Source organism: Schistocerca serialis, chromosome 7 (genome assembly GCF_023864345.2).
Source record: "Schistocerca serialis cubense isolate TAMUIC-IGC-003099 chromosome 7, iqSchSeri2.2, whole genome shotgun sequence".
In the NCBI taxonomy this organism is placed as follows: Eukaryota; Metazoa; Arthropoda; class Insecta; order Orthoptera; family Acrididae; genus Schistocerca; species Schistocerca serialis.
This window is the reverse complement of record NC_064644.1, coordinates 101,275,249-101,289,593: the sequence shown is the minus strand read 5'-3', so window position 1 is coordinate 101,289,593 and position 14,345 is coordinate 101,275,249. Positions and strand designations below refer to the sequence as shown.

At 39.0% G+C, this 14,345-nt stretch overlaps 1 protein-coding gene across 2 annotated transcripts in view; it reads left to right on the top strand.

Annotated features, from left to right (window-relative positions):
* The window catches only part of LOC126412072 (ubiquitin-protein ligase E3A), a 146,531-nt gene extending 144,260 nt beyond the window's left edge, over window positions 1-2,271 (top strand). For both annotated transcript variants that reach the window (XM_050081470.1, XM_050081471.1), the window contains exon 12: window positions 647-2,271. In XM_050081470.1, coding sequence (XP_049937427.1) covers window positions 647-767 — 121 coding nt within the window. In that variant the 3' untranslated portion in view covers window positions 768-2,271. The remainder of the gene's footprint in view (window positions 1-646) is intronic.
* The last annotated feature ends 12,074 nt before the right edge of the window (window positions 2,272-14,345 follow it).

Below are 14,345 nucleotides of genomic sequence, written 5' to 3'. Positions count from 1 at the left end.
GAGTCAGCCTTAAAGGTAATCCTGCCTACTGTAGTTTTCATACTCATTTTTAAAAATCTTAATATTACTTATCTGGAAATGAATGGCTCCGACTACATCAGAACACATCAAACACACAGGGAATTGGCATTGCCTATTTTCAATGAGAAGTAAAGAAGTATTGCCAAGTTTTTCAGTCTCACATTTGGAATTTTAAATGTTAAATGGCATCTGGTCATGCACACAGAAGACACTAAACTACATCCCATGAATGTGAAATGTTTTCTTAGCCAAAACTTTAGTAAGCCGTGATGGGCACCAGTTACATTATTTAAATCCTTTTTATTGTGAAGAGGAAGGAAGAAAAATAGTGATGCCTAAAGTTTGGTTATGATGTTGCTGAATAAAGCCCAAGCCTATTGTAAAATAAAGACATTGTGAAGAGTATTTGTGCAGAGGAACTAGGAAGGTCAGTCTTGTAACTTAGAGTGATGAAGTTGGTATGTCAACTGCTAGGGACATTGTAGAAAGTAAGAAGATACATTAACATTGTTGTCAGCGCCCCTGCTGCATTCTGTTATTGACTAATAATTCTACTAGCATTGTTTGAGATATGCAACTCATGCTCTTTACATTCCCATTATTCATTAGTGTCTTATAATTTCAGGTTACCTACAGCTCATACGTGTTTCAACGTTCTTCTGCTTCCTGAGTATGAGACAAAGGAAAAGTTAAATGATAGACTTATGAAGGCAATAAAGTATTCCAAAGGATTTGGAATGTTGTAACCCACTTCGCTTTCCTCCTAAAATTTAGGAAACAAATTACTTTGAAGTTCCCATCATGTCTAAAGATTGTGGAATTTGTTAATAAACTCCTGTGAAAATGAAAATTTTTGGTGCAATTTAGCAGTGGATGAAATATGGTGCAAAATGAGCTGCTCATTAGTGTTACATAAGTGTGTAATAACAATTTGTTCTATGTTACCACTCCCTCTTGCCTCTGGGCTGTTAGTCCAGTGATGAATGTAAACTGATTTGTTAAATATCAGTGACAGTTTCCTGGTGGTGTTTAGTAACAAAATTATTAATACTACTGACAGTGTCTAAATATGGAGGTATCTGCAAAATACTACTGTAATTGACTTTGTACAAAGTGCTAAGAATATTGTCATCTTCAGTGAAGCTTTTATGAACATGGGGAGGAAGAATGAGGTGTCTGTTTAGTGTGTATGAATGAAATTCACAGTGTATGATTCATTTTGTGTGTGATGACTAATTAATTTGTCTCTTGTACATTTTCCAAAATTTTTGAGGCAGCTATTCTGTTTCCCTCCAGAAAAGTGCAAAAAAGGAATGACTTCATATCCTTACAAATTTGCTTCATATCTGGTGCACATACACACACAGAAACTAATCTATTACCTGTCATGTTTACACATAAAGTTTCCAATTTTTGAAATGAGGATAGTGGACAATTGAATGAAATTATAAAAATAAAATATTTTTGTGAAGAAATGCTTATTTTAAGTGTGTACATTTAAAGATGAAACTTTTTCAATATATGTACAGTGAGATGTTAAAACCTACATTTAGTGTAAACTTATTTTTAATAAACAATGTTGCCTGGTAAATACAATTTTAGAAATGAAATGACCATTTCCAAGAATTCTGATGTGGTCCTACAAAGAGACTGATAGTTTACTGCTCTCATGTTGATTTAGACGAGTCAACAACAAGAATGTTTCTGTAATAAATAATTTTTGAACTATTTATAATAAGTTTTGATACAGTAAACTAGATATTTTATTCATCATATTTAATTATTTCGAAACAGGGCTGTGCTCATTTGTAAATAATTTTTCATTTGTAATAAATAGATTTAAACTTTCATTCAAATTTTTCCAACCTACATTGTTGCAACAGGAATGTTTAAAGTTATACTATTCTCAGTTTTCCTTTTTCCTTGTGCTCAAATTTCACAAAGTGAGAATTACTGGTAGTATTTGACCTTTTTTATTATCTTTATTGGTTTGCATTCTATGAGAAATGCTATTTTATTTGGTATAGTAGTATGTTACTGTCAGTCCTAGACTGTTATTTCATTCTGTTTCTTGTATTTGTAATTTGCTTTCATTTCAGTCTTCATTGTGTAAAATAGCTGAAGCATTGTGACATCCTCAAACTACTTTCAATTTATGAATTCTAAGCTTTATGTAAAAGTTAGATTGTTAATGTACATTTGATTTGTGAGAAGCATGTAAAGCTGTTAATAAATCTTGTAGAAATGGTTTATATATTTTTACTGATGTGTGTGTTATAAAGGTAATTCCTGAAGCTTGGTGCATCTTAAATTACAAATAGAAATGTTGGGATATGCTCACAGGCTTATTTATATCTAGATGTGCAACAGGTTAACATGATAGGATAATTGATTTCCATAATCATTTGCAGCTGGGGGAGGATTACAGTTGCAAATCCTGCTGTCATAAACTGTCAAGGCACCTTTTTAAATCGGAAAAATTAGAATGGACACGATTTGGCAAGAAATTGATAACTTGAGCAGATTTGGACATCAACTCTATCAAAAACCTATGTTGCTCTCTTCATCCTGCACCTTTTGAATCATCGAGTGATGTAATTCACTTCAATGTAATCCACTTCAAAGGGGAAATCCCTTGTGTGCATGTACCATCTGCCATTTCATATTGTTTGAAAAACACTTTTTCATATTAATGCCAGATGCCTTAACAGTTTGCATTTGGCTCTGTTTGACTCATCACACATTATCTACTAACAGAATACAATCCAGAAATTAAGGCAATGTTCTGTGAGGACAGGTTTAGCAAATGTGGGGCCCTGAACAGGGGCTAATAACTGATATCATCCAATTAATACTCTGCAAAACATTTTGACAATATGGTATACATCCCATTGTACAACATTTTTTTAAAGTTTCTTGCCACTCCATTTGCACATACAGCACAGAATGTCTCTAGAAATGACTGTGCATGTGATGTCTCTTATTGTTTTTGCAGTCACTATGGGAGTGATATGTCAGGAGCTGTAGGATAAATCCTAAATTCCTCGTTCAATAATGGTAATTGAAATTTTATAAGTAGCCCTTTCCCGAATAGTTGGTGTCTTTCTTCTAGTTTCTACCAGTTACAAATTTTTAACATTTCTGTGAAGCTCTCCCTTGAGTCAAACCTGAGATAATTCATGTGCCCCTTCTTTGTGTGAATTCAGTGTCCCTTGTTAGTCCTATTTGATTGTAGTCCCACTTCTTTCACAGCTGGGTGCCTGAATCCTGACTCTGACCATCTGATACCAGAAATCACAAGGATCTTGCTTTTTATGACAGTGCAAGAGTTAAACTGTGGCAGTACTCTTGGATTTTCCTAAGAAACATTATAAAACAGTTCAGTATTTCTGTTTTTGCTTTGCTACCCTCAGTTTCAGTTCCTGCGAGATCCAGGGTGGTCCGGACACTTAAGTTTGATGCCACTGATAGCCCTTACATACGACGAGAATTTCTTCTAGGTTTTTTGAGAGATCTTTTGATAAGATTCAGCTATGGTAGTCATTACAGGCTTCATGCCTTGTGCTTTTAACGACCAAACATGTTTCATTTGTCTTTGTACTTGTTTTATTTCTCCTTCAGATTATGCTGCTACTTCCTCTTTATCTAACTTGTTTAACAAACAAAATTATTTAATTGGATAGTAAAAACTCTACTTACCAAGTGGGGATAGAACACACACATAGAAGACAGTTGTAATTGGCAAGCTTTCGGAGCCAGTGTCTCCTCCTTCAGGCAGAAGGCTTGTAGGAGAAGGAAGAGGGTTGAAGGAAAAGGACTGGAGAGGTCTAGGAAAAGGGGTAGATTTCAGGACGGTCACCCAGAACTGCAGGTCAGGGGAGACTTAACATACAGGTTGGGGACTGCATTGGACAAGATTTGGAAACCTGCGAGCTTAAAGGTGGAAGACAGGATAATATGCAGAAAGAGGTCATTGCTTAAACATCGTGCATGAGTTAATAAGAGTGAAAAGCTAAGTGCATTTTAGGTGGGAAGGGGGCGACGTGGGGGGGGGGGGGGGGGGGGAGGGAGGAGATAGAAGGGAAAGACAACGAAAGATGTAGAAAAATAAAACAGTGAAGCAAAATGTAGTTACAGTTAAGAAATTAACATAAAATAAGGCCAGGTGCGTGACGAGAATCAAGGACATGTTGTTGTGCTAGTTCCCACCTGCTTAGTTCTGAGAAGCTGGTGTCTGGGGGAAGAATCCAGATGGTGCCTGTGGTGAAACTAGTATTGAGATCATGAATGTCATGTTGTAGAGCATGCTGTGCAACAGGATACTGTAAGTTGCCAGTACACCCTCTGCCTATGCCCATTCATCGTAATTGTTAATTTGGTCATAGTCGACGTAGAAGGCCAAACAGTGTTTACATAATAGCTGGTATATGATGCATCGTTTCACAGGTGACTCCCTTTGATAATATAAGTTTTGCCAGCTACAGGGCTTTTATAGCTGGTGGTAGGAGTGTGCATAGGACAAGTCCTGCAGCAGTAATGGTCACAGGGGTAGGAGCCATAGGATAGGGAGATGGGTGCAGAAGGAGCACAGGGTCTGACAAGAATATTGCGGAGATTGGGGGGACGACAGAAAGCTATTCTAGATGTGGTCAAAATTTCCCACAGAATGGATCTGATTTAAGGGCATGGTTTTAGGAAGTCATGGCCCTGTCAAAGTAGCTGATAACACATTCCAGACCAGGATAATACTGAGTCACCAGTGGTATGCTCCAAAGTTATTTTTTGGAGGGATCAGCAGTACCAGGATTGTATGTGATGGCCTGGGAAATCTGCTTTTTAACTAGGCTGGTAGGGTAATTATGTACAGTGAAGGCTGAGGTGAGAATGGTTGTGCATTGCTGTAAAGAGTCTGCATTTGAAGAAATACGTTTGCCTCAAATGCCAAGGCTGTATGTGAGGGAATGTTTGACATGGAAAGGATGGCAACTGGCAAAAGGTAAGTAGTGTTGTTTGTTAGTAGGTTTAATGTGGGCAGAAGGGTGTAGCTGGCCTTCGGTGAGGATGAGATCAACATCAAGGAAAGTGGGGGATGCGGAATAGGACCATGTGAAATTTAATTGGAGAAGGTATTCAGAGATTCCAGGAATTTTAGCAGGTCAGCTTCACCATGAGCCCATATGGTAAAAATGTCATCAATATGTCTAAACCAAACCAGGGGCTGAAGACTTGAGGACCCCAGGAAAGCCCCCTCCAAGTGATACATGAAAAGGTTGGCATAGGAAGGAACCATCCTGGTTTCCATGGCTGTGTCCCTGATCTGTTTGTATGTCTGACCCTCAAAGGTGAAGTAGTAGCTGATAAGTATAAAGTTGATTAAGGTGAGTAGGAAGGATGTCATAGGTTTGGAACCAGGTGGGCACTTACTGAGGAAATTTTCAGTAGCAGACAGACCATGTACATGGAAGAGGGTACAGAGGGAGGTGGCATCAGTGGTGACAAGCAAGGTGAATGGTGGGAGTGGGATGGGCACAGATTTCAGACGATCCAGGAAATGGTTGCTATCTTTGATATAGGAGGGGAATCTTTGTACTATGGGCTGCAGATGTTAAGAGCAACTAGGGCGAATATATGTTCAGTGGGTGCTCTGAAGCCAGCAACTAAAAGGCAGCCGGGATGATTGGGTTTGTGGATCTTAGGAAGAAGGTAAAAGGTGGGGGTGTGTGGTTTGGGTGAACATACAAATCTTGTACTTGTTTTAGTTGCCCTTATCACTTTGGTAATCATTGTTCCTTGTCTGCCTCTGTAGCCAAATGGTTAACATCGATGCCTTCTGTGCAAAAAAAAAACTGGGGTTTGATTCCCAATACCTCTTCAGGTTTTTCTGAGGTAGAGAGGTCTGGTATTGGGTCCACTCAGTCCCTGTGAGGCTAAATGAGGAGCTGCTTGAATAAAGAAGTAATGGCATCATCAAAATTCATCTACTGACAGTAAGGGCTGAAGGGATTGGCTACGTGTTGATCACATGTCCCATGATCCTAGATTGCTCCTTGGAGGTAGCATTGACCAGTCAGAACATGCCTAAGGCCTAATCTGTGAATGATGTTGGTAATTCCACCCTTTTACAATGGCCTCGTTGTTGTTGTGGCCTTCTGTCCGAAGACTGTTTTGAATGAAGCTCCCCATGCTACTGTCCTATGTGAGCCTCATCATCTGAAAATAACTACTGCAACCTACATCTTTCTGAATCTGTTTATTGTATTCATCTCATGGTCTCCCTGTAAGGTATTTTGCTCCCACACTTCCCTCCAACTCTGAATTTGTGATCCTGATGTCTCAGAATGTGTCCTATCAACTGATTCCATCTTTTGGTCAAGTTGTGACACAAATTTCTTGCCTCCCCAATTCTATTCAGTACCTCCTCATTAGTTACATGATCAATCCATCTAATTTTCAGCATTCTTCTGTAGTACCATATTTTGAAAGCTTCTATTCTCTTTTTTTACCATGGCTACACTCAAGACAACTTCAGAAAACGTAAATCGGTATTTAACGGTAACAAATTTCTCTTCTTCCGAAATGCTTTCCTTGCCATTGCCAGAGGACATTCTGTATCCTTCTACCTACAAACAGTACTCTACATCATTGGCCCCTTACTTAGTTTGCATTTATCGTGAATCTCTTGACCAGCGCAAAGTGCCAAGCGACTGGAAAAAAGTGCAGGTGACTCATGTGTATAAGAAGGGTAAAAGAATGGACTTGCAAAATTACTGATCAATATCCTTAACATTGGTTTGCTGCAGAATTCTAGAGCACATTCTGAGTTCGAATATAATAAATTTTCTAGAGACCGAAAAGCTCACATCCACGAATCACCAAGACTTTAGAAAGCATTGCTCGTACGAAACCCAGCTAGCTCTTTTTTCACATGATATACTGCAAACTATGGGTGAAGGGCAACAGATTCCATATTTTAGATTTCTGAAAAAGCATTCAACACAGTACCCCATTGCAAAGTATTAACGAAGGTACGTGCTTACAGAGTAGGCTCCCAGATAAGTGACTGGCTTGAAGACTTGTTAAGTAATAGAATCCAGTATGTTGTCCTTGAAGGCGAGTGATCATCAGAGATGGGTAACATCAGGAGTGCCCCAGGGAAGTGTGATAGGACCACTGCTATTTTCTATATACATAAATGATTTGGCAGACAGGATGGGCAACAGTCTGCACCTGTTTGCTGATGATGCTGTGGTGTACAGGAAGGTATCCAAGATAAATGATTGTAGGTTGAAACAAGATGACCCAGAAAAAATTTCTAGTTGGTGTGATTTATGGCAGCTGGTTCTTAATGTAGAAAAACGTATGTTTATGTGGATGAGTAGAAAAACAAATCCATAATGTTTGGATACAACATTAGTAAAGTCCTGTTGATACAGTTGTGTCGTTTAAATATCTGGGCTAACATTGTGAAGCGATATGAAATGAAACAAGCATGTGGTAGGGAAGGCGAATGGTTGACTTTGGTTTTTTGAGAGGTGTGTTTCTTCTGCGAAGGAGACCAGCACTAGTGTGACCTATTCTTGAGTACCGTTCAAGTGTTTGGGATCTGCACCAGGTCAATTGAAAGGAGACACTGAAACAATTTAGAGGGTGAGCTGCTAGATTTGTTACTGGTAGATTCGATCAGCATGCAAGTGTTATGGATACACTTCGGGAGCTCATATAGGAATCGCTGGAGGGAAGAAGATATTCATTTTGAAGAACACTACTAAGAAAGTTTAGAGAACCAGCATTTGAAGCTGTCTTGAAAACAATCCTTGTGCCGCCAATATACATTTCACAAAGAGACCACAAATGTAAGATACGAGAAATTACGGCTCCTACAGAGGCATATAGATAGTCATTTTTGCCTCACTCGTAACTGCAACTGGAACTGGAACAGGAAAGGAAACAATGTCCTCCACCACACACTGTACGGACGTTTGCAGAGAATGTATGTAGATGTACGTCATCAGTTATTTTACTTTCCAAATAGCAAAACTCATCTTCTGCTTTAAGAGTCTCATTTCCTAATTTCATTCACTTAGCATCATCTGATTTAATTTGACTACATTCCATTGTCTTTGTTTTGCATTTGTTGATGTTCACCTTATGTCTTCCTTTGAAGATGCTGTCCATTCCATTCAACTGCTCTTCCAAGTGCTTAGCTGTCTCCGACAGAATTACAGTGTCATAAGCAAACGTTAAAGTTTTTATTTCTTCTCCCTGAACTTTAATTACTACTACAAATTTTTCTTTGGCTCCATTTACTGCTTGCTCAATGTAAAAATGGAATAACATCACAGACAGACTATGACTCTGAATCACTGCTTCCTTTTCAGGCCCTCAACTATTCCAATTGCTGTCTGGTTTCTGTACAAACTGTAAATAGCCTTTCGCTCCCTGCATTTTACCCCTGCTACATTCAGAATTGCAGAGAGGGTTTTCCAGTCAACATTGCCAAAAACGTTCTGTAAGTCTACAAATGCTATAAATGTAGGTTTGCCTTTCCTTAACCTGTCTTCCAAGATAAGATGTGGGGTCAATTTCGCCTTGCATGTTCCTACATTTCCCCAGAATCCAAACTAGCCCTGCGCCTGCTATACGGACGAGTCACAGCTCTCGTACAAGATAAGTAATTTAAGTAGTAATAAACTGTTTTTAACACTTTAAACTAATTTATTACGTTAATTATAGTGCTCTTCAAGCATACCATTAAAGGTTTTTGTCTTACTCGCGTATTTTCACAGTAATCACGTAAAGTTCGTTTTGTTTACATATCGAGGCCACGCCGAACTTTTGAGCTTTCAGATTAAACTTCATACGACATTTTTAAGTGCATTTACTGATAGTTTAGTGTGCTAAATACGTTTGCTGCCCCTTTATATCTGTAGAGTATCGTCATCTCTTAAGTAATTTCCAGTAATAAACTTCTGAACCACGGTTTACATTGTTGCGAGTAGGCCTAATTTTTCGTACACCTATTTTCATTGTTTCCCGGTAACTTAATTGTCTTTCTGTCACTAAAATCGATTTGTACCATGAGTGTAAAGTGCCTGACGTGCCGTAGAATCATTAGCTCCGGGCTCTGGTGTGATGGATGTAGTAACTTTTTTCATTGGGGTGATTGTAGTGGCGTGGGAATCGGGAAAATGAGTGAGACTCATCAGTGGTTCTGTAGGCTATGCTGTAGAGATAGGAAGATTGTGGAACAGGAGAGGAAAATTGCTGCCCTTCAGGCTGAGTTAGATGAGGCTAGGCGAGAACTGGGCAGGTTAAGGGGGGAGAAGGGTAAACAGGGGTGGGAAGTGGCAACAGGCATAAGGAACAGGCCAAGAAATTCTTCTGACAGCTTTGTTATTAATGTAAAAAATAGGTTTGATCTGTTGCCTCAGTCAGAAACTGATGGCCTCTCACAAAAGTAGATGTAGACAGGGCTCCTCAAGCTTTCAGAAGCAAATTGAATAAGAATGTAGGGAAGTCTGCAAAGAGAAAGAAAGTCTTGTTGCTAGGTAGTTCGCATGCTAGGGGTGTGGGCCAAGTTCTGCAGGATGAATTAGGGTCAGAATACCAGGTCACAAGTTTTTTCAAACCTAGTGCTGGACTGGGGCAGGTTACAGAGGATTTAGGTTCACTATGTATAGGCTTTACTAAGGAAGATACCATGGTTATTGTGGGTGGGCCGGGCAACAGTATTGACAGAGATCCGGGATACAGCATAGAGTGTGACCTGGCAAAGGCTGAATCAACATTGAGTCATACCAGTGTTTCTGGAACACCACTACCGACCTCATTTGAGCTCTTCTGTCAGGAGAGTTAATTTGGAGTTGGAACGGCTACTTGGATCTGGTGCATGGTCACACATTGATGTGGTTCCTGTTGATTCACTCTGTAGGTGGGACTATACTAGACATGGCCTACACCTCAACAAGAAAGGGAAGGGTAAACTGGCTGGGCTGATAGCAGGATATTTAAAGGGGGGAGGAACTACATCTCATGATGGAAACTCTTTTTTAGTGTAAGATCAGTGTCCAGTGGGAAACTCAGCCAGGCAAGTACTAAAGATGTTAAAAAAGTTCAAGATACTCACAAAAGTAAAGTGAAAAATAATGTTAGTATATTTCATCAAAATATTGGGGGATTGAAGAATAAAATTGATGAGCTTCTGCTTTGTTTAGAAGATATAGAAACTGAGAATGTAATAGATGTACTATGCCTGTCTGAGCATCACAGTGTCACTGATATGCAAAAGGTTAGCATCAATGGGTAAAAATTAGCTGCACATGTAAGTAGAGATAATATGATGAGAGGAGCAGTTGCCATGTGTGTCAAAAGCTTTCACAGTGTAAAAAATTTAGAAACTAAAAAATTTTGTGTAGAGCAACATATGGAAGCATGTGCCACTGAACTAAAACTAAATGATGGCACTTTAATAATTGTGACAGTGTATAGGTCCCCCTCAGGGAATTTCCAGCTATTTCTAGAAAACTTGGATGCTTTGTTGTGCTATCTGTCAGACAGGGGGAAGCAAATTATCACTTGTGGGGATTTCAATGTTGATTCCCTGAAAGATTGTAATAGGAAGAATTACCTTGCAGTATTACTCAGTTCTTTCAATTTGAGCTCCGTCATTGATTTTCCTACTTGGATAACAAAGAACAGCAGGACATTGATAGATAACTTTTTTATAGACCAAGATAGGTTTAAGGACATAAATGCTTATCCTGTTGAGAATGGTCTTTCAGATCATGGTGCACAGCTAGTTACAGTACATGACATAGCTCCATGCAGTATATCAAATCAGAATTTCAAAGCAGTGCGTTCAATTAACAATATAAATATTGCAAACTTTAGGGAAAGCCTACAGCAGCTAGACTGGGATGAAGTGTATAAGGAACCCGATGCAAACTTGAAATATAACTTATTTCACGATACATTTTTAAGGGTATTTGAAAATTGTTTTCCCAAGAAAATAGTTAAACATAATTCCAAGAAAACATATTAAAAACCTTGGCTAACTAAAGGAATAAGAATAAATTGCAACTGTAAAAGAGAACTGTATCTAACAGCAAGAGGGAGTACTGACCCCGAAATTGTTCAATATTATAAAAACTATTGCGCGGTACTAAGAAAAGTTATTAAAAAGTCCAGAAGCATGTGTATCATGTCTGAGATCAGTAACTCTGATAATAAAATTAAAGCAATTTGGAATATTATTGAAAGGGAAACAGGGCAACAAAGAGCACAGGAAAACTTTAGTGCCATAAAACTGAATTACAAGTGTACTATAGTTCAATTCTTTTATCTTGGCAGCTCGCGCATGCCCGCCCAGACGCTGGAAATTGCTGCGTTGCCAGTTGCACACGACGCACGCGCCAATAGAAGCAGCGCCATAGTATAGCATAGTTCGCAAGCTTACGTGTAGCGGGGAGCGCGCAGTTCATGAAGTAAAGCCACCACGGCCGCATTAACCCTTTCGCTGCTACAAAGACGTGCTCCCTGCATTCCGCGCTGTGGGCGATTTTGTCACTGCACTGCTCGCCTGTGCAGACACATTGTGTTCCGACTGCTTTGACACACTTTATCATTCGATTCCACAAAAACTATTTGGCTCAAAAATTAGATTTTTACCTACCTTCTTGACTGATACCTTCCCCCCATAAATGACTTAATTTTGTTTCGATGTTCAACGCAGTTATTATGCAGCATTAAATATAGTAAACCTTTGCATGAAATTTTGAAGAGTTTGCAGAGGTAAAAGTCCATAGAGTATACTTTCCGTATGGTCGATTTTAGTTGCCACAATGTTGAGAATGAAATGTGGACAAGATACCTATACATTTCATTTCATTTAAGTACCACATAAGTGTCGTAAGTAATATTGAGAAATATTCCACCTTTCGCGACTGTAACAAAAGTTTTACTTACACTGGGCACGTTTGGCTTTATTTTAAAGCACTTCAATCAATCAAAAGGAAGTAGACAAAATACATTAAACAAAACTGTGGACTTACAAAAACATTAGGACTTGAATATACCGTCTGTCAGTGAAGTGCTCAGAGCTATGTCAAATATAATTTTATGTGTGGCACACACAAACAGCATTTATTTGCTAAAACACTGATGAGCCAACACAAACGTTGAATATTGTGCTACCGCAGCACAAAACTACGAAAGATGACTTGGCAATGGAGGACACAAAATACAGTCCTCTTATGATGCTTCAAAAGAGAGAAACGCGTCTGGTCTAAATAAGTCGCTTATTACAGTTGCAGAAGAGGGATATATTTCAATACCATTGGTAAAACTGCGACTGTGGAACAAAAACAAGAAATAGCACATGAATACCATTGTGTATGTGCCATACCTTTCACCGATGGAAGTGCTTTAAAATAAAGCCAAATGCGCCGTGTGTATATAAAACTTTTATTACAGTCGCGAAAGACGGAATATTTCTCAATATTACGAGGGGCGATCAGAAAGTAAGCTCCGATCGGTCGCGAAATGGAAACGACTATGAAAATCCGATAAAGCTTTCCACAGATGTGTTGGGTAGTGTCTCTAGTATAACCCCAGTTAGCATCACGTCGCTCTTCTCATTTCTGAGCTCGCAGTGAGTGCGTAACGATGTCTAGAAAATAGTGTCTGCCGCCAAGTACGAGGGCCTGGTGAGAAATTTCGCCTGAAGCTATGCAGCTAACATTACATAACTGTCGTGCTGTTTCTTCTTCAAGACAATTCTGCAGGGGCAATGAAGATGCTCCTGCATCGTTTTCAAATGGAAATGTGAGATTACCCACAATACAGTCCGCAATTGTCTCCCCCTGAGTTTCATCTCTGGTCACATGAACCGCTGTCTTTGAAGACAACATTTTGACACAGACAACGAGGTGTAGGCCAGCGTGGAGAATTGGCGGAAAGCACTGGCGGCTGCCTTCTATGATGAGGCTATTGAAAAGTTGGTACAACGCTATGACAAAAGTCTAAGTCAGAACGGCAACTACGTAGAGAAGCAACTGAAAGGTGTAGCTAATTGTTACAAGTAAAACATTTCTGATGTTCACTGTGGTTTCAATTTGGCAATCAATCGGAGCTTACTTTCTGAACAGGCCTCGTACATATGATACCTATGTGGTACTTAAATTAAATGAGATATTGTTATACAGTAAATATTGTATGAAATTTAGGTATCTTGTCCACATTTCATTCTCAACTTTGTGGCAACTAAAATCGACCATATGGAAAGTATACGCTATGGACTTTTACCTCTGCAAACTCTTCAAAATTTTGTGCAATGGTTTACTACATTTAATGCTGCACATCAAAACAAAATTAAGTCATTTATGGGGGGAAGGTATCAGGCAAGAAGACGTGTAAAAATCAAATTTTTTGCCCAAATAGTTTTTGTGAAATCGAATGATAAGTGTGTCAAAGCAGTGGGAACACCATGTGTCTGCGCAGGCGAGAAGTGCAGTGGTGACAAAATCGCGCACAGCTCGGAATGCGGGGTGCACATGTCTGCAGCACCGAAAAAGTTATTGAAGAGGCAAAGCACTAGAAATTTCATTCAAACGAATAAAATTCGTGAAATAAGGCACTCAAATATTGTTTTTAAAAAAAGAAAATATTAAACTCCGCACAAGGTTTGAACTCATAACCTTTCACTTGGCCGTCCAACACCTTGACCGTTCCGCTACTTCAGCTCATCAAATAGTGTAACTCCATAAGGACTCTAACACTTCATGCAACTACTTATAAACATTGTTGGTACGACTATGAATTACTCACGCTTCGTCGAAGTACAATAGGAAATAAACAATTACCACTGTTTTTTATTGCGAAAAAGCAGTTCGTGAGATTGAAACAAACACCTTTCCTTGTTATCGCCTAAATTAGGAGTCTTACTGGTTGTTTGGTTTAATTAATTAATAGAATATGAAGCAATTGGTATAAAGAATGCTTTTTCCAAACTTTCTGTAAAAGAAAGCCTGCTATCAAGACATTGCTTTTGTTCTATTACTTTATTTATGACTGAACGTTTCTAAAACTGAAGACACTCGTCCGTGCTCTGCACTGCTGTCGGGATCTGGCAACGTTGTTCTCTGTTCATTGGCTGACTGTGTTTTGTGACGTCAGATGCGCAGAACGAACCTAAACTCGGCCGCCAAGATATATGACGCGCACTTTAACAAACAATCAGAAGTTGAAAATATTTTCAATAAATATTTTTTTTAATGTTGTGGAGAAAATAGGATCTAGATCTTCACTAGAAGAGGCAAGGCTACTAA